This window comes from Acinonyx jubatus, chromosome E3, assembly GCF_027475565.1.
Source record: "Acinonyx jubatus isolate Ajub_Pintada_27869175 chromosome E3, VMU_Ajub_asm_v1.0, whole genome shotgun sequence".
Classification (NCBI taxonomy): domain Eukaryota; kingdom Metazoa; phylum Chordata; class Mammalia; order Carnivora; family Felidae; genus Acinonyx; species Acinonyx jubatus.
In genome coordinates, this window is record NC_069398.1 from 11,915,132 (window position 1) to 11,937,693 (window position 22,562).

The window sequence follows — 22,562 nt, forward strand, 5'->3', positions numbered from 1 at the left end:
GTGTGTGTGTGTGTGTGTGTGTGTGTTTAGGGGAGAAGTGGGGTCTCACTTTCAGTAAAATGCTAAATCATAAACATGGCCCCCGATATTCCTCCTCTCCCTGCCCTTCTCTACTCTTGTTACCTCCACCACACTTGCCCAGGTGATCCCTCGTCTGTCTTCCTTGACATAATGGAGAGTTTAATACCAATGGTATTGCCATAATTAGCTCTTCCTGGGATACAGTAAATTGCATTTGCACCAAATGGGCTTTTGCTTCTCCAGACGTCTCTCTGAACAGCAAAGAAGGCTTGGCAACAATGAAGGGATGGTACACCCTACACCCTTTGTTCTACTATTTATGTTATCACCATGTGGCAGACTCAGGCACCCTTAGCACCTGCAGATTTTTCCACTCCATACAAGGCAACTAAGTAGGACTGAAAGGCAATATTCATCAGCAAGAAACCTTGATCGAAGAAGGCAGCACAAGGGAGGCTGAATAGCAAAGAGGTTGAGGACACAAGCTCTGAGGACAGATCAAACAGGTCCAAACTTTGCCTCTGCCACTATAAGATGGATGACCTTGGGCACACTACTTAAGTCTACATGGGTCTCAGTTTCCCCATCTGTAAAATGGAGATAATAATGACACCAGCCTCAAAAGCTTGCCATGAATGCTGAATGATGTCAGGAATGCAAAATGCCTGGTCTACAGCAAGCACTTAATAAACATTGGCTTCTGTTATTGAAGATGGCTCTGTAGGTCATGTTAAGTACCAAGGATGCAATGCATAACCTCCACCCACACCTTTTAGGTAGGTTACAGAGACAAAGCACATATATTGAAAACAATTAATAATATAAGCTAGAAACCTGTCATGTGAGGAATATTGATGCATATGATGGAAATTCAAAGGAAGAAATAACAGTATTATTAAAAAATGTTAAATTACAGATGGCAGTGGGAGGTGGCTTTACCAATGTCACAAAGCTAATTCTGAAAGAGTTCAGAGTAAAGTCCAGGTCTCCTGATTTATAAAGTAAAATTACTTCATGAACCAATGCCACCATAGTACTAATGAAAATAATCTTAACAAAAGCATTAGTTAACACTTTGAAGGTACTTTTTACATGCTGGTTATTTTACACACATTATCTTATTAAATCCTCATAATAACCCTAGGAGAGAGGTATTATATTCCTCCCCTCCTCCATTTTACACATGAGAAAATGGAGGTGCAGGAAGGGTAAGTGATTTACCCAAAGTCCTATTATCAGAAAGTTGCTGAGCCAGGACTTAAATCAAGGTTTCTAACCAATTATAATGAAGGACTGATGGGAGAAGAAAGTAGGGAAGCCAGAGGAAAGGTGAATGACAGACTAAATCTTAGAGCTAGAAATAGGCATTCATGAAAATAAGTGGACTGCTTTAACTAGAAGAGGAAATTCAAGTAGAGGAGTTACAAAATACAGTTAGAATAGAGTACGAGGCAGACAGAAGCAGGGCTTGAATGTCTATTGAGGCAGCAAAATACTGTTTGTCTATTGTTTGGTTGGGGGAGAAGATAGGGACGAAAAATGGAAGCTTGGCAATTCTATAGTTGTCAGCTTTGTTTTGTTTTGAAGAATAACCAGATCACAGACAGAACGAAGAGGAGAGGTCAGTGGTAGGGAGACTAGTCCATGGCTGACTGCCACAGCCCTGAAAAAGGATGAGTGTTTTTCAGGTGTTCCCCAACTCCCTGGGGAGCACACAGCCACAAGTCCACTCCCCAGTCTCACCACAGAGCAACCAGAGAGACTAACGCTCCCCCTACCCATCTCTCCCCACAGGCTACAGAACTTCCACATCCATATCAGTTGACAAAGCCCTTTGGAAATCATGATTTTTTTCCGCTATCAGATGTTCAGATTCATTTGGCTTGCCAGGCCAACTGGCCGGTACCTTCACAAAGATCACCAGCTTTGGGCACCTCTGACTCTTGCTGACTTTGAAGCCATAAATCGCTGTGAGAGATCATTGCCTAAAAACTTTAACTTTGCTGGGGATGTGCTGGACCAGTGGTCCCAAAAAGAAAAGGTATGACATGATAGGCTTCCATTGGATGCTTGGTATCCACCTATGTCTCAGCCTTCCATTTCCTTGTTCTGTGGTCCATTTGTCACTCTTAATTCAGTTCTTTCATCCCTCTGGGTCTCCTTTGTTTGTTTTCCACTTGCTCTTCTCTCTCCCCAGGGAAGATCTTTGATCCTCAACTCCACATACTGTCTTTCTCTGGATCTTCCTCAGACCCCCTCATGGTAGTTACTCACAGAGCCCTGCCTCTTTTCCTTCATTTTCTCTTTTCTTTCATTTCCTTCAGCAGCTCTTTGCTCTCCGTTAATCTGTTCAGGCTAGCTACAGATTTATGGAAAAAACAGTAATTTGAGCTTCGGTTTAATAATAATAGTCATTTGCAAGGACCTGTGCCTCAAAAGATGCAGATACTAGATATACAAAATATTAAATAACATTGAATCAATCTTTCCTATTAAATTAAGGGGAAAGTCTTCCTTTAAGTCCATTACATCTTTAACAGCTCTTTTACACTCGTTAAACTCTCTTTTGAACAGAAAGAGCAGGTAGAAGTTGAATATCTCTAGACAAAATTTAAGGGCATACTTTATTTTCAATATATTTATTTTTCAGTAACCTATTTTTAGCAAGCAGTACTGGTTTTACCAATAATAGCCAAACACATTTTCCTTCTTAAGTAAATGTATACAAGTAAAAAGGAGTGAATGTAAAGAAAAATACAAAGAACAATAGCACAGGTGTAAACAGATCTGACAAAAGAAGTGATACTCAAATGACTAAAGATTAAGAAATACTGACCTATATTATTTCACCAAATCCCCATCACCATGCTGGGGGATTGCAAATAAGGAAGTTAACCTCATAGAAGTTAAGTTCCTTATCCAAGGTCACCAGTCCCAAGAGTACATGAGTCAGACCCTAATCTTACACCCATAGGGTAGGGATTATGATACAATATAACATAGTCATCTGGCATCTGAGCACAATGCTGTGGGAATACAGAGAAGTCAGAGAAGAGAAGAGGAGGCTGAGAAAGGCTTCAGAGAGGAAGTGAAATTGAAATTGAATTTCGAACTACTTTTTTTAAATTTTAAAAATTTTTTAAATTTATTTTTGAGACAGAGAGAGACAGGGGAGGGGCAGAGAGAGAGGGAGACACAGAATCTGAAGCAGGCTCCAGGCTCTGAGCTGCCAGCACAGAGCCCGACGAGGGGCTTGAACTTACAGAGTGTGAGATCATGACCTGAGAGGAAGTCAGACACTTAACCGACTGAGCCACCCAGGTGCCCAACCGACTGAGCCACCCAGGTGCCCCGATTTTGAAATATTTTCTAACCAGAGAAGGTAAAAAGAGAATTCCAGAAAAGGGAAGAAAAGAGGAGTAATTTTTTTTTTGGGTAATTCACAAAGTGAAGAGGTTTTTCAGTATAGACAGTGTATTTTGTAGAATCATAGAAGTTTCCTTCAAAAATCCATCAGTTGATGAGCCTCCCCCAAAGGCCCATCATCCTATTTTTTGTTTTCTCTGAAAACCATCCCTCAGTCTTTTGGGTAAAAAAAAAGATGTCGGGTACCTGGGTGATTCAGTTGGTTAAGTATCTGCCTCTTGATTTCAGCTCAGGTCATGATCTCAGTGTCATGAGATTGAGCCCCAAATCAGGCTCCATGCTGAGTGTGGAACCTGCTTGATTTTCTCTCCCCCTCTCTCTGCCACTCCCCCCAGTCATGTGGGCACACGTGTGTGTGCTCTCTCTAAAAAATAGATAGATAGATAGATAGATAGATAGATAGATAGATAGATAGATAGATAGAAAAAGATGCTTTGTTCCTAATCAACCTTAGTACAACCATTGGGGTTATTTGGATGGCACAGAATCTATTTTAAGCAAGAAAGAAATTTATTGGACATAGGAGTGCTCACAAAAATGGGTTGCAAGCTGGACAGTCAGTTTCAGCAAGAACAGGAACCAGGATAGCTCCCTGGAGATATAGAAGCACCAAGAGCTCATACACAGATTTTGTTTCAACTATATTCTTTTTGTTCTTCTCAGAAAACTCAAAATCAGGGACAGAAGGTCTGATTCACCCAATATAGGTCACATGTCTCTCACTGATGGGTGGACAATTACCCTGATGGGTTGTCTCACCTAAGCTATATTCAATAGGAGAGGAGTAGGTCCTCCAATGACAAACTAGGGTGCTGTTACCAGAATCCACCAGCACAAGTGCTGAGAAGAAGTAATGGCAGATGTCCCATCTATTTGGTGGACCAGTCATATAAGCCTTCTCTCTTTCCCATGTGCCCATGGCCAGACAGGAGAGAGACCAGCCAACCCAGCCCTATGGTGGGTGAATGGCAAAGGGGCTGAGGTGAAATGGAGCTTTGAAGAACTGGGCTCCTTGTCCCGAAAAGCTGCCAACGTGCTCATCAAGCCCTGTGGCCTAAAGAGAGGAGACCGAGTGGCTGTGATTCTGCCCCGTATCCCAGAGTGGTGGCTTATAAACGTGGCTTGTATGCGAACAGGTCAGTGCCAATATTTAACATTTCTAAATCATGCAGAAACAGAGAGAGACTGACATTTGAGGTTTTTCTGAATTGTTAGTTCCAACTGAAGCCATGCTTACAGAGAACAGAGAAATAAGAGTTATGATGAAGAGGAACCATGAAGTAATAATAATAACAACTATTTTAAGAGGTGGGTATTGCTAAAAGAAAAAAAAAAGAAAGAAAGAAAGAAAAGAAAAAAGAGGTGGGTATTATTGTGATGCCCATTTTGCAAAAGAGGACACTGAGGTTCAGAGAGTTTAAGAAGCTTGTCCAAAGGTACACAGCTAGAAAGCTATGCAATTGGGATTTAAACAAAAACTCTATCAAAGCAAATGTGGACACTAATGCCTTTTCGCAGAGCTGGTTATGATGTATTTAGCCAGATAGTCCTGAATTTACTTTCTTGAATATATTTGGATTCTCCCAGATTTTAAAACACTAAAGGAAGAAAAAGCATTTTAGAATACAAGGACTTATAAGAATATGACTGCGGATCCCAGTTGGAAAACCTCTGCCTCATTCCAGGCAAAAAGATTAATGTATTCAATGACACATTTTCTATAAAAATAATAATTTATATTTTACCCCAAATTAAAATTCTAGAATTTTTTTTTCACTCTAGGACAGAGGTCGGCAAAAACCATGGCCTACAGGTTGGCCATCTATTTCGGTAAATAAAGCTTTAAAGTTGTAACGGCATACAGCCATGCTCCTTCATCTGCATGTTGTCTACAGCTCTTTTTGCTCTACAACAGCAGAATTGCTAATTGAGACAGAGATGGGATGGTCCACGAAGCCTAAAATATTTACTATCTGGTGCTTTACTGAAAAAGTTTCCAATACCTACTGTAGAGCATGACACAATGTCTATAAATCAACTAAAGGTAAATAAAAATACTGGGGCACCTGGGTGGCTCAGTTGATTGAACATCTGACTTGATTTGAGCTCAGGTCAAGATCTCATGGTTGTGAGATCAAGCCCCATGTCAAGCTCTGCACTGGGTATAGAGCCTGCTTAAGATTCTGTCTCTCCCTCTGCCCCTCTTCCCTGCTCACACCCCACCCCCAAATAAATCAATGAACATTTTTAAAAAGTAAGAATATTAAAGGATATAATACATAGAGAACACAAGATCTTTGCTACAATATCATTAACAAGAGAAAAAAATTGGAAACAACTACATAGAAATGATTAAATCAAGTTTAATAGAAGTGTTTATTGCTAGTTGAAATTATGATACCTCAAACTTGATGGGATATCATTAAAAATATAATTATAAGGATTTCACAATGGTATTAGAAAATGCTCTTAATTACCAATTTAAATTTTATAAAAGCAATATATAAAGTACTTTTTGTATCTAGTATAAAAAGGAACTTGGAAATGTGAAACCAATTGTATGTTGGAGGGAGATTGAAAGTGGTTTGTGATTAAAAATGTACTTAATATTATTTAACATAATTTAAGCAATTTGTGAAATGCCAATATTAAAAACAAACCCCCAGGCCAAATTATCAAAAACATTCAGTTAATTAAGTGTTAAGCAAGCACCTAAGGATTGTTTTCTAATTCAGAATTATTTCTAATTCATAATTCTAATTCAGAATTATTAAATCTTCTGAGTGAATATTGAGATACTTGTATTGCACCTAATGTGGCAAAATATTTCACTTTTGCTATAATGTTAAACTCTGAAGTCCACCAGAAGAGAACATTTCCTTAACCCCCATGCTATGCACTGAACACATTCATGTCAAAAATCTACCAAGAGTACTAATAATTTCTGAGCCATTAAGAACAAGTATTTGCAAAATAAATAATCTTATATTTTTACATAGAGTGCACTATCTGAGGTCCTGTAAGGTATCTCCTTGATTAACTTCCTTATTGTCAAATATTTATTCATTTTCTCAAGAGGAGAATGACACGAGAGCTTTTAAAATATATTCAATGAATAAAGTCTCTTTCTAGGAATTCAAGTCCACTTCTTCCCATTTAGCTGACTTCAGGAAACTCACCAAGAAATAAGTAGTCTGCTATAGAGTACAGGTCTGGGGAGTCTAGTAAATGTATCTTTGAATCCTGGTTGCCACTTACAGACTCTGTGACTCTTGGGCTAGTTGTCGTCTATACACTGGGACTGGTTTTAAGTGAGATAGCGGAGGCCTAATAAGTGCTCAGTGGCTGTTCGTAATGCTTTACATACACTCTGTTTTCCTTCACTGATTCACTTTAGAAAGTGCAAACCACCTTCCCTCTGCTTTTCATCTAATTCTCCTATATATGTCCTTCTCATAAGGAACTGCTACTTTAAAATCAGGTCCATCTCAGGCCAGTGTTTAGAATGAAGTGAAGAGGTGGGATAAACTAAACATTGCCAAAGGAGTGCCAAAGGAGTGTAGACAAACTTTGATGATTCCAGACCACTGAGAAGACCCAGGTTTGAGGGCTGACTCTGCCCCTCACTGGCTATGACTCAATCTCACATTCCATCAAATGTCAACAACTGCATGGACCTACGTGGCTTTTTAGAACAGTGGTCTCCAGGCTCTTCTGATTGCACAAACTATCAATAAAAATATTTGGGACACACATCCTCCCATCTGGATATAATATTTATATTGTTCTTCTGTACTAATATAGCATGCATGTTATAAAATATATACAAAAATGAGATTAAAACAAAGAATTCTAATATCACAATAAAATTTTTTAATTCTAATTTTTCTTCTCATCCTCAGTGGGTTACCCTGCAAAACTCACTTTGGAGACCACTGGTTCAGAGGACTGACTAAGATAATGTTCACTAAAATATGTTATGAGCTGTAAAGTGCTATTTAAGTATTATATAATAATGATGCAAATGTTTCACAAAAATGTTATGCCATTATAATGCCTACTATATGCCAGACACTTACTACTATTTTCCCTCATTTTTCAGATAAGGAAAGGAAGGCACAGAGAGATCAAGTAACATGTTCAAGGTCACAAAGCTAGTAAGTTGCAAGGACAGAATTAGACCCAGGGACTATCAGAATCTAAAGCCAGTACTCTAATGATCTCCCAGTGACCAAGGTCCTGTAGGATGTCCCTGGGGACCGAGACAAGGGTAGCTAAAGGCTATAATCCACAACTCCTCTCTACCAAGCACAGAGCCTACTTCAACAGTCTACAATCTTACCTGATGGACAAGAGTTCTGCTCAGCTCAGGGCCCTCTCTCCTTCCCAGGGCTGGTCTTCATGCCAGGAACAACCCAGCTGACAGCAAAAGACATTCTCTATCAGCTGCGAGCATCCAAAGCCAAGTGTGTTGTGGTCAGTGAGGAGGTGGTCCCAGCAGTGGAGTCCATCATGTCAGAGTGTCCTGACTTAGCGACCAAACTCCTGGTGTCTCCACAGAGCCAGAACGGGTGGCTCAGCTTCCAGGAATTATTTCAGTGAGTATTTTCCCCCGCCTCAACTGCAGTACCAGCAATAACACCAATTACAACTGTATCTCGGAGTCTCCTTGCCTCAAGGACTCAGCAAAACTATCACTCGATCCAGACCCCTTCCCATAAAAGAATCACCTAATATGGGGTGCCTGGGTGGCTCAGTTGGTTGGGCGGCTGACTTCAGCTCAGGTCATGATCTCTCAGTCTGTGAGTCTGAGCCTTACATCGGGCTCTGTGCTCTGCAGCTCAGAGCCTGGCGCCTGCTTCCGATTCTGTGTCTCCCTCTCTCTCTGCCCCTCCCCTGCTTCCTCTTTGTCTCTTTCTCAAATAATAAGCATTAAAAAATTTTTTTAAAGAATCACCTAATAAAATATTTTTAAGCACAGAAGAAAAGATGTAGCTCTGCCTCCATTTCCCTACCTCCTACTGTGGCTTGTTATGAGTATACTGCATGGCTTGGATTTAGCCTAATCCTAGATCACCTCTCCCACTACTCTCCCTGCCTTGATTCCCTCTGGCCACCCTTTAATTCCTCAAACATGCCCCACTTCAGGGCCTTTGTACCTGCTGTTTCTTCTGCCTGAAATGCTTTTCCAACGTCCTCTTCACAGCTGACTCCTTCCTGTCAGATTTTAGCTTGAATGTTTTATTCTCAGTGAGATTGTCTCTGACCACCCTATCTACAGAATTCCAAACCACTCTATCACATCATCCTGTTTTCTTCATAGCAGTCATTACTATCTGAATATTGTGCCCAGTCATTTTTCCCTTATATACTGTGTTTTTATCCTCTGCAATAGGGGTTGGCAAAATAGGGCCCATGGGCCAATTCTGGCTCAGCACCGGTTTTTGTAAATCTTATAAGAACTGAGTAGAGTAGTTGCAACAGAGACCATATGGCCCACAAATTCTAAGATATTTGCTGTATGGCCCTTTATAGAAAATGTTTGCCAAACTCTGCCCTAAACTGTAAGCTCCAAGAAGACAGGGGCACTGTTGATCTGCTTGGTTGATCACTCTATCTCCAGTTCCTACCATACAGGTGATACTTAATAAATATTTGCTGAATGAATGAATGAACAAAACAGATCACTGAACCTTGGTTTTACTCATATGTAAAACAGGGATAATTATACTGCACATATCTCAAGTGTTGTTTTGGGGATAAAATAAGCTAATATGTGAGAAAGTACTCCCTCAACTATAAAAAAAAAAAGAATAGAATGTTAATTAATGGTATTATCCTTCAAAGAGCTATTAAATACAATATTTTTAAAAAATTCTTCCAGAGAAGCTTAAAGAAAGAAGACATGAATAGGGCAGTGGTGTGTGTGTGTGTGTTTGCTGAAATGAAATTTTATCCTACTAATTAATGCAAACCAAATTCCTGTTATTAGTCAATCCCAAAATTCTCTCCCAAGGGCTATGCCAATGAATCCTGTTTGTGTCTTTTACAAGCTGTGTACCCTGGGATAAGTCAAGTAACATCTCCGAAACTCTCTCTTATCCAAAGAATGGGGATAAGGATAGTATATACTTCACTGGGTTGTAAAAGAATTAAATGTGATGAAGCATGTAAAGTGTTTAGTATAAAGCCTGGCACATAGTAATCACTCCACAAATATTATAGTAATTATGGTTACTCATATTATTTTCAGTTAATAAAGTCATTCGGCAGTGTAGCGATTCCCTAAGGTAATAGCACCCAGATTATTTGAATATGCATCTCCGTCAGTAAAATATTTTTAACACTCCCACAATACATGCATATTAATTTATAAATCATATACATGTGTTTTTGGTTATTATACAAATACCAAAAATAAATACTTTAAATAATAAATACAAGAATGCATATAATTTGAAGTCCTCTTAGTTTCTTCCCCATCTCGGGTATCTTATATACCCCTAACGGCAAGCACCCCTACTTCACAGGTCCCTGCCCTAACCAACTCTGCAATGTGCCATTGAGTCCCTTAAAGGTGCCCAAAAAATCAGAAGAAAAAGGACTTTGAATTCACTGAGAAGCAAGATATCCCAAAATTTAGTGGCATAAAGCAACATTTTATTTTCTCAAGATTCTGTAGGTCAGAAGTCCACGCAGGGGCACCTGGGTGGCTCAGGTGGTTAAACGTCCAACTTCGGCTCAGGTCATGATTTCACAGTTTGTGGGTTTGAGCCCCACATCAGGCTCTCTGCTGACAGCTCAGAGCCTGGAGCCTGGAGTCTGCTTCAGATTCTGTGTCTCCCTCTGTCCCTGCCCCTCCCTCTCTCACTCTCTCTCTCTCTCTCTTTCAAAAATAAATAAACATTAAAAAAAAAAGTTCACGCAGGCCTCAGCAGAGGCAGCTTATCCTTCTCCATATCAGCTTGACTGAAGCTCAAGGACCCAAGGGGGTTCACTCACAAGTCTGAGGCTCTGGTGTTAGCTATTGGCTGAAGCACCTCACTTGTCCCATACGTGCCCTCTCTCTCCAGCAGGAGGGTCTAAACGTTTTCCTATGGTGGCTGCATCCCCCCACCCCCGCCCCAGTGAAAGTGAAAACTACCAAGCCTCTTAAGACCTAGGCTGAGAAGTCAAAGAAATTCTGCCACACTCTGTCAATCAAAATTAGTCATAAGGCCATCCCAGATTCAAGGAGAGAGGACATAGGCTCCACTCCTCAGTGAGGGAATGGCATTCTTGTGCAGGGTGGGAAGGAAATGTTGGAGCTGTCTGTGCAGATAATCTTACACAGATACTGTTATTATCTATTCATAGAATGCTCTTGGCTTCAGTAATAGGAGACCCAACTATAAGTGGCTTAAACAACACAAACTATTTTATTATATGACAAGTAAGAAGTACAGAGATAGAGCCGAATGAGAGTTGGTTATTCAGTAGTTTGATGAAATTAGCATGAACCCAGATTCATTCATCCTTCCATCGTGCTATCCTCAGTGTGTCTGCTAATCCCTCCTGTGATCCCAACATGGCTAGAGTTGTCCCAGACATAATGTACTTTCACAACAATATCTGAAGTCCAGAAAACAAGATAGGTGGGGTGAGGAAAGGCAGCATCCCTTCCTCATGACTCTTTAAAATAAGGAAACGTTTTCCATAAAGCCTTTAAATCTCTTTGACCATAACTCCAACATGTACCCATCCCTAAATCAGTCTCTGGTACAAGAATTAGCATGATTGGCTTAGCATAATCAAGATTCACCCCCTAGAGCTATATAAGGAACAGTCTCCCCTGCCTGATACCTGAACAAAATCAGAGTTTTATCAGTGCAAGGAAGAAGAATGGGATGCTATATGGTAAGAAGCTGTGTCTGTCAGCGATATTGAAGATGCTGAACAAAAAGTATTAAAAAGTTTGATTCAAATGCCAAAAGATCTTCCTTTAAATCATAAAAACTCTTGAAATGTTAATAAAAATTCACAAAGATTCACTGATTTTTGAAAAAATCATAGATTAAAAGAAGCACTGAGAGAAAAAGTTTAAATACACATCTTTTTGCCATTGATTTTGAAAGTCTCTTGGTTATCTATGTGACCTATACAAAGGTGGCACTTAAAAAAACAGACAGGTGAGGTGTTAAAGCTTAGTACTTATCTACAAAGTCCCTTTAAGATTTCTTGATAATTTCCTCTCAAGGAGGCTTTGGATTAGGTTTTGTTCTATTAACTGTTTTCTGGTATCAAGAAGATATATATATATATATATATATATATATATATATATATATGTGTGTGTGTGTGTGTGTGTGTGTGTATGTGTGTGTGTATATATATATATATATATATATATACATATGTATATATGTGTGTGTGTGTATATATATATACATATATATATGTATTTTATATATATATATCCTATATATCCTATATATATATATGCAAATATATATAGAGAGAGATAAACTGGTCTGCCATCTTCAGCCACTATGTTGGGATCCATATTTTACAGATCTGCCTCTGCAGAGCACAGCTGTGTAGAAACAGGAAGTCAAGAACCAATGGCCATTTATTTCACCAGTGGGACCACAGGTGCTCCCAAGATGGCCCAGCACTCTCAGAGCAGCCTTGGAATTGGGTACGCCCTTTATGGAAGGTAGGGAGGAAAACTGTTTTTGTTAAATTCTCCCCTGAGCCGCCCACATGTGTATCCAACTGAGCTGACACCACCACTTGGAGGGTTATTGGATTTCTCCAATATAATGTCTACAAAACAGAACCCTTGATGCCCCTGCCCAACCCTAGCTCAGTAAATGGCACCATCTCACCAACTGATCAAGCAAGAACTTATGGATTAAATAGGCGATGGGAATTAAGGAGTGCACTTGTGATGAGCACAGGGTGATGTACAGGAATCACCCTTGGCCACATCTCGATAACCGTATGTCTGGCTCCTTCTCATTGCCAGAGAAGCTCACCCACCCAGAAAGGCCTTCCTAGATATCTTAAAGCTATCACATTACCTGTTTTATTTTCCTCAGAGCACTTATCACTATTTGATATTATGATACTGATCTATACTCATTCATTTTATTGTGTGCTTGTTAGCTATCTGTCTTGCTGAAGTAAGAGCAGATATCTAGTCTATCTCACTATGCTAGGCAGAACAGTGCCTAGCATATATTGACACAATAAATATTTGTTGCATCAATGAACAAACCTAGAATATCATGCCAAACCCAGCCTCCCTATTTTCATATTACCTAGGATTCTGAAGAAGTTCTCTAACAAAATAACAAAAGTGGAAGGTAGAATAATAGCTCATCCTGCCTTCGGGTTTCTTTTGACCTTTCTCTGTAGCCCCTGATGTTCTGGCCAGTTCTCAAAGACACCAGTTTGTTTGCTTTTCTGTTTTTGTTTTTGTTTTGTTTTGTTTTTTGTTTTGTGGGATTTCTTCCTTTCTTTAGCTTTGTTTTGGGTTTTTTTTTTTTTTTTTTTTTTTGGTCTTGTTGCTTCTCCATATCACTTAGGTATTGGCTAGACCTGAAGTCCTCAGATATCATATGGAACATGTCTGACACTGGCTGGATCAAGGCTGCCATTGGCAGTGTGTTTTCATCCTGGCTTCAGGGAGCGTGTGTCTTTGTACATCGGATGGCCCAGTTTGACACTGACACTTTCTTAGATGTAAGTCATGACTTCTAGCTACATCTCTTCCTTGTCTCCTCCAAAACTACAGAGAAATGATTCTTCAGAATATAGTTTCCTGGGCTTGTGGAAATAATTCCCTTTTAAGAACTGAAGTCTCCAGGGATTTGGCCTTTGAATGTATTTAACAGAGAGGAAACACCCACAACACTCTCAGGCATAAAATCCACTCTTGTGCTTCAAACTGTTCAGGATTTCTAATGTCCCACTGAGCATGAGATTCTAAGTAACAGATTAGAAGTCTCAAGTCCAAACAAATCTTTGGTTTCTGACTCAGTGAAACAAAAACAATAGGTGATAAATCCCAAACCCTGTGTAGAGAAGACTAAAAGGTGGGGTCACCTTTCTCCCAGAGCAGCTCCTTCCATTCTCCCCTCACCCTGAGCTTCACACTTTGTTATTCTCAGAACCCAATGTTTGTCTTGAAATCAGGCATGTCCCTCCTTTTCAGCCAGAGACAGCTAGATTGAGGTATCAGATTGCTCTCATTTCTTTAGCCTTTAGAAAGATGTGATTTAGGCCAATTATTTTTCACCCATGAAAAATCAATTATGCTTAACAAAATGCATGTTATTAAACAAACACCACACCTTTGTGAATAAAAGCTATACTCACCCTGTTATTTTGCTAACTGGTCTGACGAGATGGCTTGAGGGTCTTAACAGAAATGCTGGGTAGCATAAGAACTAGGATCTCTCCATCAGGCTAATAAAGTGTCCTAAGTAGATAAACTAAGTTTGCAGTTCTGAAACCTGCATTTTTAAAAATAAGAATAATAATTTTAGTAAAATATTAAATATTGTATAGTATTTAAGTAAGATACATAATATACTTATTTTAATCAATTTATTTAACATTATATTAAGACATAGTAATGCTAGTAATATGTTAATATTAATGTATTATTATATTATTAATCTATATTATTTAACATATTAAATAAGTTGATTAAAATAAGACTATTCTTATTTTACAAAGATAGTGTGTATTTTAAAATACACAGAAATACACAAAGATGTGTGTATTTTAAGTGCTCTAAAAACTTTACGCTATTCTTAGGTATAAGCACTTACACCTATTAAGAATAGTTGGAATCCAGGGAGCAAGTACACATAGTAGAGATGTTCACTTACAGATCAAAAGTCTTTCATGATCCAGATAGGCTAGAAATACATCTTGAAAGCCTTCTCTCAAATGTTTAAGTTTAATACAAACTGTCAATTTGTCACTTGGCATAGTCGAACCTCTCTAGAAACAGGAAATCTAAAACGTGAGTATCTCTCTAGATTTAACCTGCCTATGTCATTATTTTTCTTTAAGGAGCTAGAGGGAAAATGAGCCCAGCAAATCTGGGCCTGGAAAATGACTTCTGCATTTAATCAATCCACTCAAAAGGACTGGTATCTTTTATAGAAACAGTATTGGGAAAGTTTTGGTAGGTTAGCTCACATCTAGGGTGAGTACTGTGCAGGAATATATGGGCAGGAGGTTTCAAAATTCCACCATGAAAGGTAATTTGCACCCCTGAGGTAGAATCAACCAGTTCCTACTTTGGGGTTGGTCTCAAATTCGACAATTTACTTTTTGTTGAATTTGATTGTGTGTGTCTATTACTGTAACATATATGTATTCTTCCCAATAACTGGAAGTTTCCAACGGATATCCAGTCACTAGTGACAATAAATATTTGCTTTCTTATGCCTAGTAGTGATCATGAGATGAAAACATGCAAATGATAGACGTTGAGGGGTTGCAGACATCAGCTCTGGTTGTGGCCTCTAATGAACCACTTCTGAAACTGTCTTTCTCCATCATCCAGACGCTCACCACTTATCCCATCACGACCCTGTGCAGCGCTCCCACTGTGTACCGGATGCTTGTGCAAAAAGACCTTAAGAGGTACTTGGGCAGAAATCTCCATTTGAACCACAAACAAAAGCTATAGTCCCGCATCACCCCTTCTCAACGCAGGATAGCCCAGGTTTCCTCAGTCTTGCCACTAGTGACATTTGGACTGAATAATTCTGTGTTGTCAGGGACTGTCCTGTGCACTGTAGGATGTTGAGCAACATTCTGCCTGGCTTCCACCTACTAGATGCCAGTAGAACCTCCCTCGCAACCATCAAAACTGTCTTCAGATATTGCCTAATCACTTCCCAGTTGCCCCTAAGGATAGCCTCTAGGGGCAACTGAACGTTTTCCCAGGGACAACCAGAACCATGAAGTCTGAGAACCAACCTCCCTCCCCAAATCCAGCTGCATTCATATTGTCTTGAAGAGAAGCTAATGAAGTCTTATGACTTGAAGATTATAATCAATTTATCCAAATCATCTGAACACCTAGTAGACTTGCAATGCATATTTACTTAACTAATACAAATTGAGTACCTGAAGAAAAAGAAAAAAGGAAGAGAGAAATAATTTAAGTAGTATAGGCTCACCCATCCTCTGCACCCTCAAGTGTGGATGCCCAGAAGGGAGAGTGCTATGAAACAAAATAAAGCAGATATGAATGTAAGCATCTTGCTCACATTTCAAGAGTAGTTCAGGGCTTTCCAGGATTATTTTGAATAGGCACAACTCCTGTCCTCCCCATTTGACACCTCAATGCACCGGAGCTGGGCTATTCCAGACTTCCTCACTTGAGAAAGTGGGCAGTGGAGTAGTAAGGCCAGTGGTTAACTGACCAAGCTCCAAAGCCAAACAAGTAGGGCTCCACTATTTACTGATAGTGTGACCTCAGACACTCCAGATGACCTTACTAAGTCTCCTTAACTCCATCCACAAGAGAGGATTAAGGGCTGCCTCATGCGGTTGTGGAGAGAATTCAGGGAAATGGCCTACTTGGTGAGATACTTGACAAATGGTAAGTGCAGGGTAGTCAATTCAGCCCTTTATTATATGTGAGGCCTCGAACAACCTCTTTATATTCTCTCAGCCTCAAGTTCCTGATCTGTATAATAAGGATGTGAGGATTATGAGAATGCTCCTAAAGCCCTCACAGCATAGTAGGTTCTTAATTAATGTTAGCTGTTTTGTCACTTGGCCCATAATAAGCACTTAAGATCATTATTGGTATTTTCTCCTACCTTCTCCCCTCCTTTAATGATCTGCTAAAATGCAAGCTCTGTCAGGAAATTTTATTTGAATTACTAACATGCCCCACACACCTACAACCATGTCTGACAAGATAGTAGGTGCTCAAAAATATTTGCTGACTGAACTTTCCTACTACTTGTCTTTCCTAGCTCATTTGCTTGTTGCTAGAACATACTAATAATGTTTTAGTGAAAGCCACTCAGATTTCTCCCATCAAAGACCCTATATCTGTGTCTACAGATATAAATTCAAGAAGCTACAGCACTGCTTGACAGGAGGGGAGCCACTCAACCCCGAGGTGCTGGAACAGTGGAAGGCACAAACTGGACTGGAACTGTATGAGGGCTACGGACAGACAGAAGTGGTATGTTTAATGGGCAGTTTAGGTTTAGCACATTGGGAACATTTCAACCCCAGACTGAGCCCCTGAAGAGTCCCCTTGGTGTTCTAAATTTTTATGGAATTTCCCAGCATACCTTACCTTGCAAGTAACCACCAAAACCTCTGAATTGCCCAATTAGGTTTGGCTAGAGGGGAATTAGGATTATTCCTTCCAGTCTTCCTGCCTTCTTCCCATGCTGGAGAAGTCTCAAAGGTGTTAGGGGTCAGAGAGGGTCAGATTTGAGCAGCTCATCTTCTCAGCAACACTGAGGACCCCACAGAGCCCCAGTGGGGAATTTATCCCAAGGTGCACTAAGGGGTATCCTTAGTGTAAGGAGTAGTTTTCAAAGTGTGGTCCTCAAATCAGCAGCATCAGCTGCACGTGGAAATTTGGTAGCAATTCAAATTCTCAGACACCCCACCTGGCCAGACCTACTGAATCAGAAACTCTGAGATGGTGCCTGGAAATCTGTGCTTGAAAAATGAATGCTCCAGGTGACTCTGGTACACGCTTATGTTTGAGAAGCACTGATCTAAAATAATGTGCATGTGTGTATGTGTACGTGTGTGTGTGTGTGTGTGTGTGTGTGTGTGTGTGTGTGTGTGTATAACTGGGAAAATCAGTCAATACTGAGTCTTATGTTTTATTGTCATGATATAAATAGCTACAGAAATTGAATTTTTACATCCTTATATAAAACATGTTCTCTCAACAGGGAATAATTTGTGCCAATCAGAAAGGACAAGAAATTAAACCGGGCTCAATGGGCAAAGCAGTACAACCCTATGATGTCCAGGTCAGTAATATCTGTTTCAATAAGGAAAAAACGTTTTACAGTTTTCTACTAGTCATTGTACAACTATTTATAACCTGTTTTCACACTGTAAAAAAACAAATTTAGGAACCTAAATTGTTTCTTTCATTCTAGATTATAGATGAAAATGGCAACGTCCTACCACCTGGCAAAGAAGGGGAAATTGCCCTCAGACTACAGACTACACGGCCTTTCTGTTTCTTCTCTGAATATGTGGTACAAGAATGTAAAATATGCTAGTCACACTTTAATAGAAAAGGTGGTACAGGGAATCATACAGACTTGGGTCCAAATTTCATATCCATCACGTGTTGCTGTGTAAATTTGGGCAAGTCACAAAATCCAAGTCTATTTCATCAACTGCAAAATGGGGAGAATATCATCTATCTCCTAGGAGTTGTGCAAAGATTAAATTCTATGTGTAAGAAACCAGTTGCAGTGAGTGTCCTCAGAAAAGACAACTAGGCAGGCTGCAGAGGGCAGGGAGGGAGTGATAGGGAGTGGTAGAGGTGGAAGAGGGGTTTACTTTTTATTATATTCTTGAACCTTTTGTATTCTACACTAGGAATTACATTTCTTTAAATTAATTTCTTTTAGAAATAGAATGCACAATGTACAAGTCACTCCATGGGTGCCATAGCCCTTTGTCTATTCTGACCAAGAGTCATCTTTGATTCCTAGGACAATCCAGAGAAAACTGCTGCCACAATAAGAGGGAATTTTTATGTCACTGGAGACAGAGGAGTGATGGACAGTGATGGGTATTTCTGGTTTGTTGGTAGAGCTGATGATGTCATCATATCCTCTGGGTTTGTATATTTGCTACTCTTACTCTTAGGAAGTAATTGATTATCAGGGGAGGTCTATTGGGTGGTGTAGTGACCAAGGGCTTCTTTTCCTCTTCCAGGTACCGTATTGGGCCATTTGAAGTGGAGAGTGCACTAATCGAGCACCCAGCAGTTGTTGAATCAGCTGTTGTCAGTAGTCCAGATCCAATCAGAGGAGAGGTAGAGTGAATGTCATTAATGTAGCAATTTCATATTTTCAAGTTCTATCCATTTGACCATGTTAAGGAGTGAATCAGGAGTAGTCATGTACTTCTTATGATGAAGCACATGTGCCAAAAATGTATACTAGGCAATCAACTTTACAAATGAGTTGCATCTCAAAGGGGATGTATTAGCATTCTTTTAGAGGCAAATGACAGAAACTCAACTCAAACTGACTTAAGTTTTTAAAAAAAGGAATTTACTGGCTCACACATAAGTGAGGTCTTCAGGTACAGCTACATCCAAGGGTTCATGTGAAGTTATCAAAACCGTCTCTCTCCATCTCTTGGCTGTTGTTCTTTAGGTTGGTTCCATTCGGAAAGGTTCTTCCTACTTGACAGCAACCACTCCAAATGCACACAGCTTAACAACCAGGAAAAGAGACAGCTCCCTTTCCACCAGTTTCAAGCAACTCCCAGAATAATATTTGCCTATTTTAGATCACATATCCAACCAACGTGGTCCAGGGAATGGTATATGCTCACTGGCCAGACCTAGATCATATGCCGGTCACTGGAGGTAGGAGTTAGTGTCAACACCACTAGAGAGAGAAGTTAGGGTAATGCTCTGTAGGAAACTCAGGGTACTGTTACTAAAAGAGGAAGAGATGCTACAGAAGAAAAAAGAGCAGATTCTACTGTATGTACTATTGTCACGGAAATCAAAATACATTTCATTACAGGAACAACGCAAATAGGATGTTGTGGCCAGGTTCCCAAACAAGTCCCACAAGCCTACTTTCAACCTATTAAAGAGAATCTGGGGAATGACAGGAATAACCTTAGGTTTAGGAGGAAGCCATGTAGTATGAAAGGGAGACTTTTCCTTTCCTTGAGGAAATTTCTAATAGAGTAAGTAGCAAAATTTCAAAATCAGTTTCTGTATCAGCATCCTCCCACATCTCTTTCTCTACTGCCATTCATATAACTGTGGCCCTCTGCAGTGACTCTATGGATCCCACACTCAAACCTCTTGTACCACTTCCCCATTCAATGAATTCCATTCTTCAAAGTATTTTCCTCCTGCTACCATAGTCTCAATAGAGCTTATTTCAGGTGAACATTAGAAGTAAATACCAACTGGAATCAATGTAGGAATAATTAATAATTTATACTTAACTAATTTCAATAATTAATTAGTGAGTTTTGCATGGTATTCCAAAGAGAAGCAAAAAAAATATTCAGAGGTAGACCAATCCTTCCTGAGAGTTCATCCCCCAGCATACAAAATCCCTCCACTAAGCCTCCCCAAACCCCTTTCAAACTGTATTCTCTGGGAACTCCATTTGTCCCCCCTACTGCATGTTTCTAACAGTGTAGGTTTGAAATAAGTGGTTATCGGTAAATCAAGGATTGCCTATTAGGATTAGTCTGACTGAAATGTCAAATACATGTGGACATGTAAATAAAACTCAACCTTTACCCTTAATGAAACACTGCACTCCTCACACTCAGAAACCATTTGTCTGGAATTAGATCTCAAAACCTCATTTGTAATCCAAGCTTTGTTCAGAGGTGATCTCTGGATTTGCATTCATCACTCAAGCTCCTGTTAATTGCAAGTACCTGTGTTCAGCATTGGCTCCAAACTCTTGATATGTCTGAAAAACAAACATCAATATAAATGGACTTTTCTCCTGCAGGTAGTGAAAGCTTTTGTTGTCTTATCTGCACCCTTTAAATCATCCAACCCAGAGAAATTAACTCTTGAACTTCAGGATCATGTGAAAAAATCAACTGCACCTTACAAATATCCAAGAAAGGCAAGTATTTTTGCCCAAAAGTTAATGTATTACCAAACAAGGATCTAAGGTAGTAAGTACATAGAGTTTATTAGCTTGTGACTTTATGTTTGCTCAGTATGTAAGCAGAGGATACCTATTTCAACTTGTTTTGCCCTAACAATTTTGCTTTAGAAAATTTATTTTCAAATATTTGATAAACTAGCTTTGATCAATCTGCAATACTGAGTAACTACTAAGGATCCTTATAAGACTAATCAGTCCCATTCCATGAGAAAAAAAAAATACTGGCAAATTGATTTTAAAAACCACCTGGGCACACCTGGGTGACTTGGTCAGTTAAGCATCCTATTCTTGATTTCAGCTCAAGTCATTATCTCGGCTCAAGTCATGATCTCACAGTTATGAGATAGAGCCCCAAGGCTCCATGTTGATCATGGAACCTACTTGGGATTCTCTCTCTCCCTTTCTTTCTGCCCCTCCCCGTCTCGTGCTCTCTCTCTCTCAAATAAACTTTAAAATATGTTTTTAAAAAATGAAAACAGCACCTAATTCAACAATCATGGCACTCTTGATCCATAATACCCTTACAAATTCAAAGCACAGGGCTTTAGTATCAAACTGACCAAACTTAAGGCTTAGAAAAATATATATATATACTATCCAAAGAAACTGTGGAATCTTTCCTGAAACCTTCTTCTTCAAGGGAGGATTTAAGAATAATTCTATAAAAGGGTGCTTGGGTGGCTCAGGCGGTTGGGCGTCCGCCTTCAGCCCAGGTCATGATCCCGCACTTTGTGGGTTCGAGACATGCATCAGGTTCTGTGCTGACAGCTTGGAGCCTGGAGCCTGCCTCAAATTCTGTGTGTGTCTCTCTCTCTGCCCCTCCCCTGCTTGCACTCTATCTCCCCCAAAATAAAAATTTTTTTTAAATTTTAATACAAAAAATAATTCTATATAAAAACATAGAGATGGCACTGCAACTTCCTTCCTTCTCATCCCAGAATACTATTGGTTGATATTGATCCTTAACATGAGAATTCCATTTCAGTTGGTATTTCAACCAAAAGGTAGTTAACTTTAAGAATAGTTACATTTTCTCCATTAAATTTACTAAATCCATGGCAGTTGATTTTCAGAAATGTTATTGGAGAAAATTTTAAAATACAATAGTTACATCTTGAGGAAGGGAAACGAAGAGGATTTACCATGGACATAAGGGGAAAATTGTGTGTACTCAAAATTCTCTCTCAAAAATCTCCCTCAGAAACTGCAGGACCCAGTTCTTAAAAGCCCAAACCCCAAGAATTAACTTGTTTCCTTGTGCATTTAGGTGTGGCCTCTATTTGCCTGGGGTAGTGGAGGCCTAGGTCCAATTGAACTTAGGAGTAAAGGAATTGTTATATTCTTCTGACAAAGCACACAGCCTTTGCACTAAAAACCCATGATGGAGCTCCATTGTCAACTTCACTATATAAACACAAGAATTTCAATGAGCTTGGTGGGCTAAGACAACCCCTAGACTCAAACTCCATGCTAGAGTTGCATGAAAGCTTTCCCTATTGTACTGACAGCTGGGATTGTCAAAATGGAATCAAGTGTCTCATAATGTGTTTCTGTTAATTAGGTGGAATTTGTTCCAGAACTCCCAAAGACAATCACTGGGAAAATCAAACGCAACGTTTTGAGAGACCATGAATGGGGTAGAACATAGCCTGATAAGAGACGATGGCATTAAGTTGTTAATAGGGCTGCTTTTAGTCCTTGCTTCCTAACAATTTAGTGATTAGTCTCTTAAAATGCTGAAGATTTTTCCTGGTTGAAAAACTCAATTTTTTGTTTTGCAATTAGCCAAAAAATAAATGAAAATCTAAAAACATTTGGGAAGAAAACTGTTATAATGACCAAACTGACAAAGGCAATGCTTTTAATGATTTGCAAGGGTTTAAAATAGCAAATAATTACTTAGAAAAGCACAGTGGACATTGAATTATCTTGTGAATGATTAAGCCAAAATAAAGATTAGAACTATTCTAAAAGTTCAAGACTGAATTTCTTCAAGGTGCTTGGGTGGTTCAGTTGGTTGAGCATCCAACTCCGGCTCAGGTCATGGTCTCGCAGTTTGTTAGTTCTAGCCCCACATTGGGCTCTCTGCTGTCAATGTGGAGCCCACTTTGATCCTCTGTCCCCGATTCTCTCTGCCCCTCCCCTGCTCATGCTGTCTCAAAAATAAATAAATCTAAAAATAATAATTTCTAAGATATTTTTATTAGTTCTTTAAAA

The 22,562-nt window shown here is 39.5% G+C and overlaps 2 protein-coding genes across 7 annotated transcripts in view; one reads left to right on the top strand and one right to left on the bottom strand.

Annotated features, from left to right (window-relative positions):
- Positions 1-22,562, bottom strand: part of THUMPD1 (THUMP domain containing 1) — a 41,023-nt gene that overhangs the window by 10,145 nt on the left and 8,316 nt on the right. For 4 of the 6 annotated variants that reach the window (XR_008294497.1, XR_008294496.1, XR_008294493.1 and 1 more), the window contains exons 5-6: positions 20,104-20,138; positions 13,810-13,946 (exon numbers count right to left, since the gene is read on the bottom strand). The gene's annotated coding sequence lies outside the window, so the exon portion shown is untranslated. Of the gene's footprint in view, positions 1-13,809; positions 13,947-19,406; positions 20,139-22,562 lie in introns of those variants that run through there. The other 2 variants (XR_008294494.1, XM_027043088.2) reach the window with 2 other exon arrangements.
- On the top strand, positions 1,562-22,379 carry LOC106970464 (acyl-coenzyme A synthetase ACSM4, mitochondrial). The gene is made up of 13 exons (XM_015067097.3): positions 1,562-2,062; positions 4,373-4,583; positions 7,838-8,045; positions 11,999-12,142; positions 13,017-13,173; positions 15,014-15,093; positions 16,534-16,657; positions 17,391-17,471; positions 17,604-17,705; positions 18,171-18,298; positions 18,397-18,496; positions 20,181-20,300; positions 21,907-22,379. The coding sequence occupies exons 1-13, from the start codon at positions 1,865-1,867 to the stop codon at positions 21,991-21,993; spliced, it is 1,740 nt and encodes a 579-aa protein (XP_014922583.1). The 5' UTR covers positions 1,562-1,864; the 3' UTR covers positions 21,994-22,379.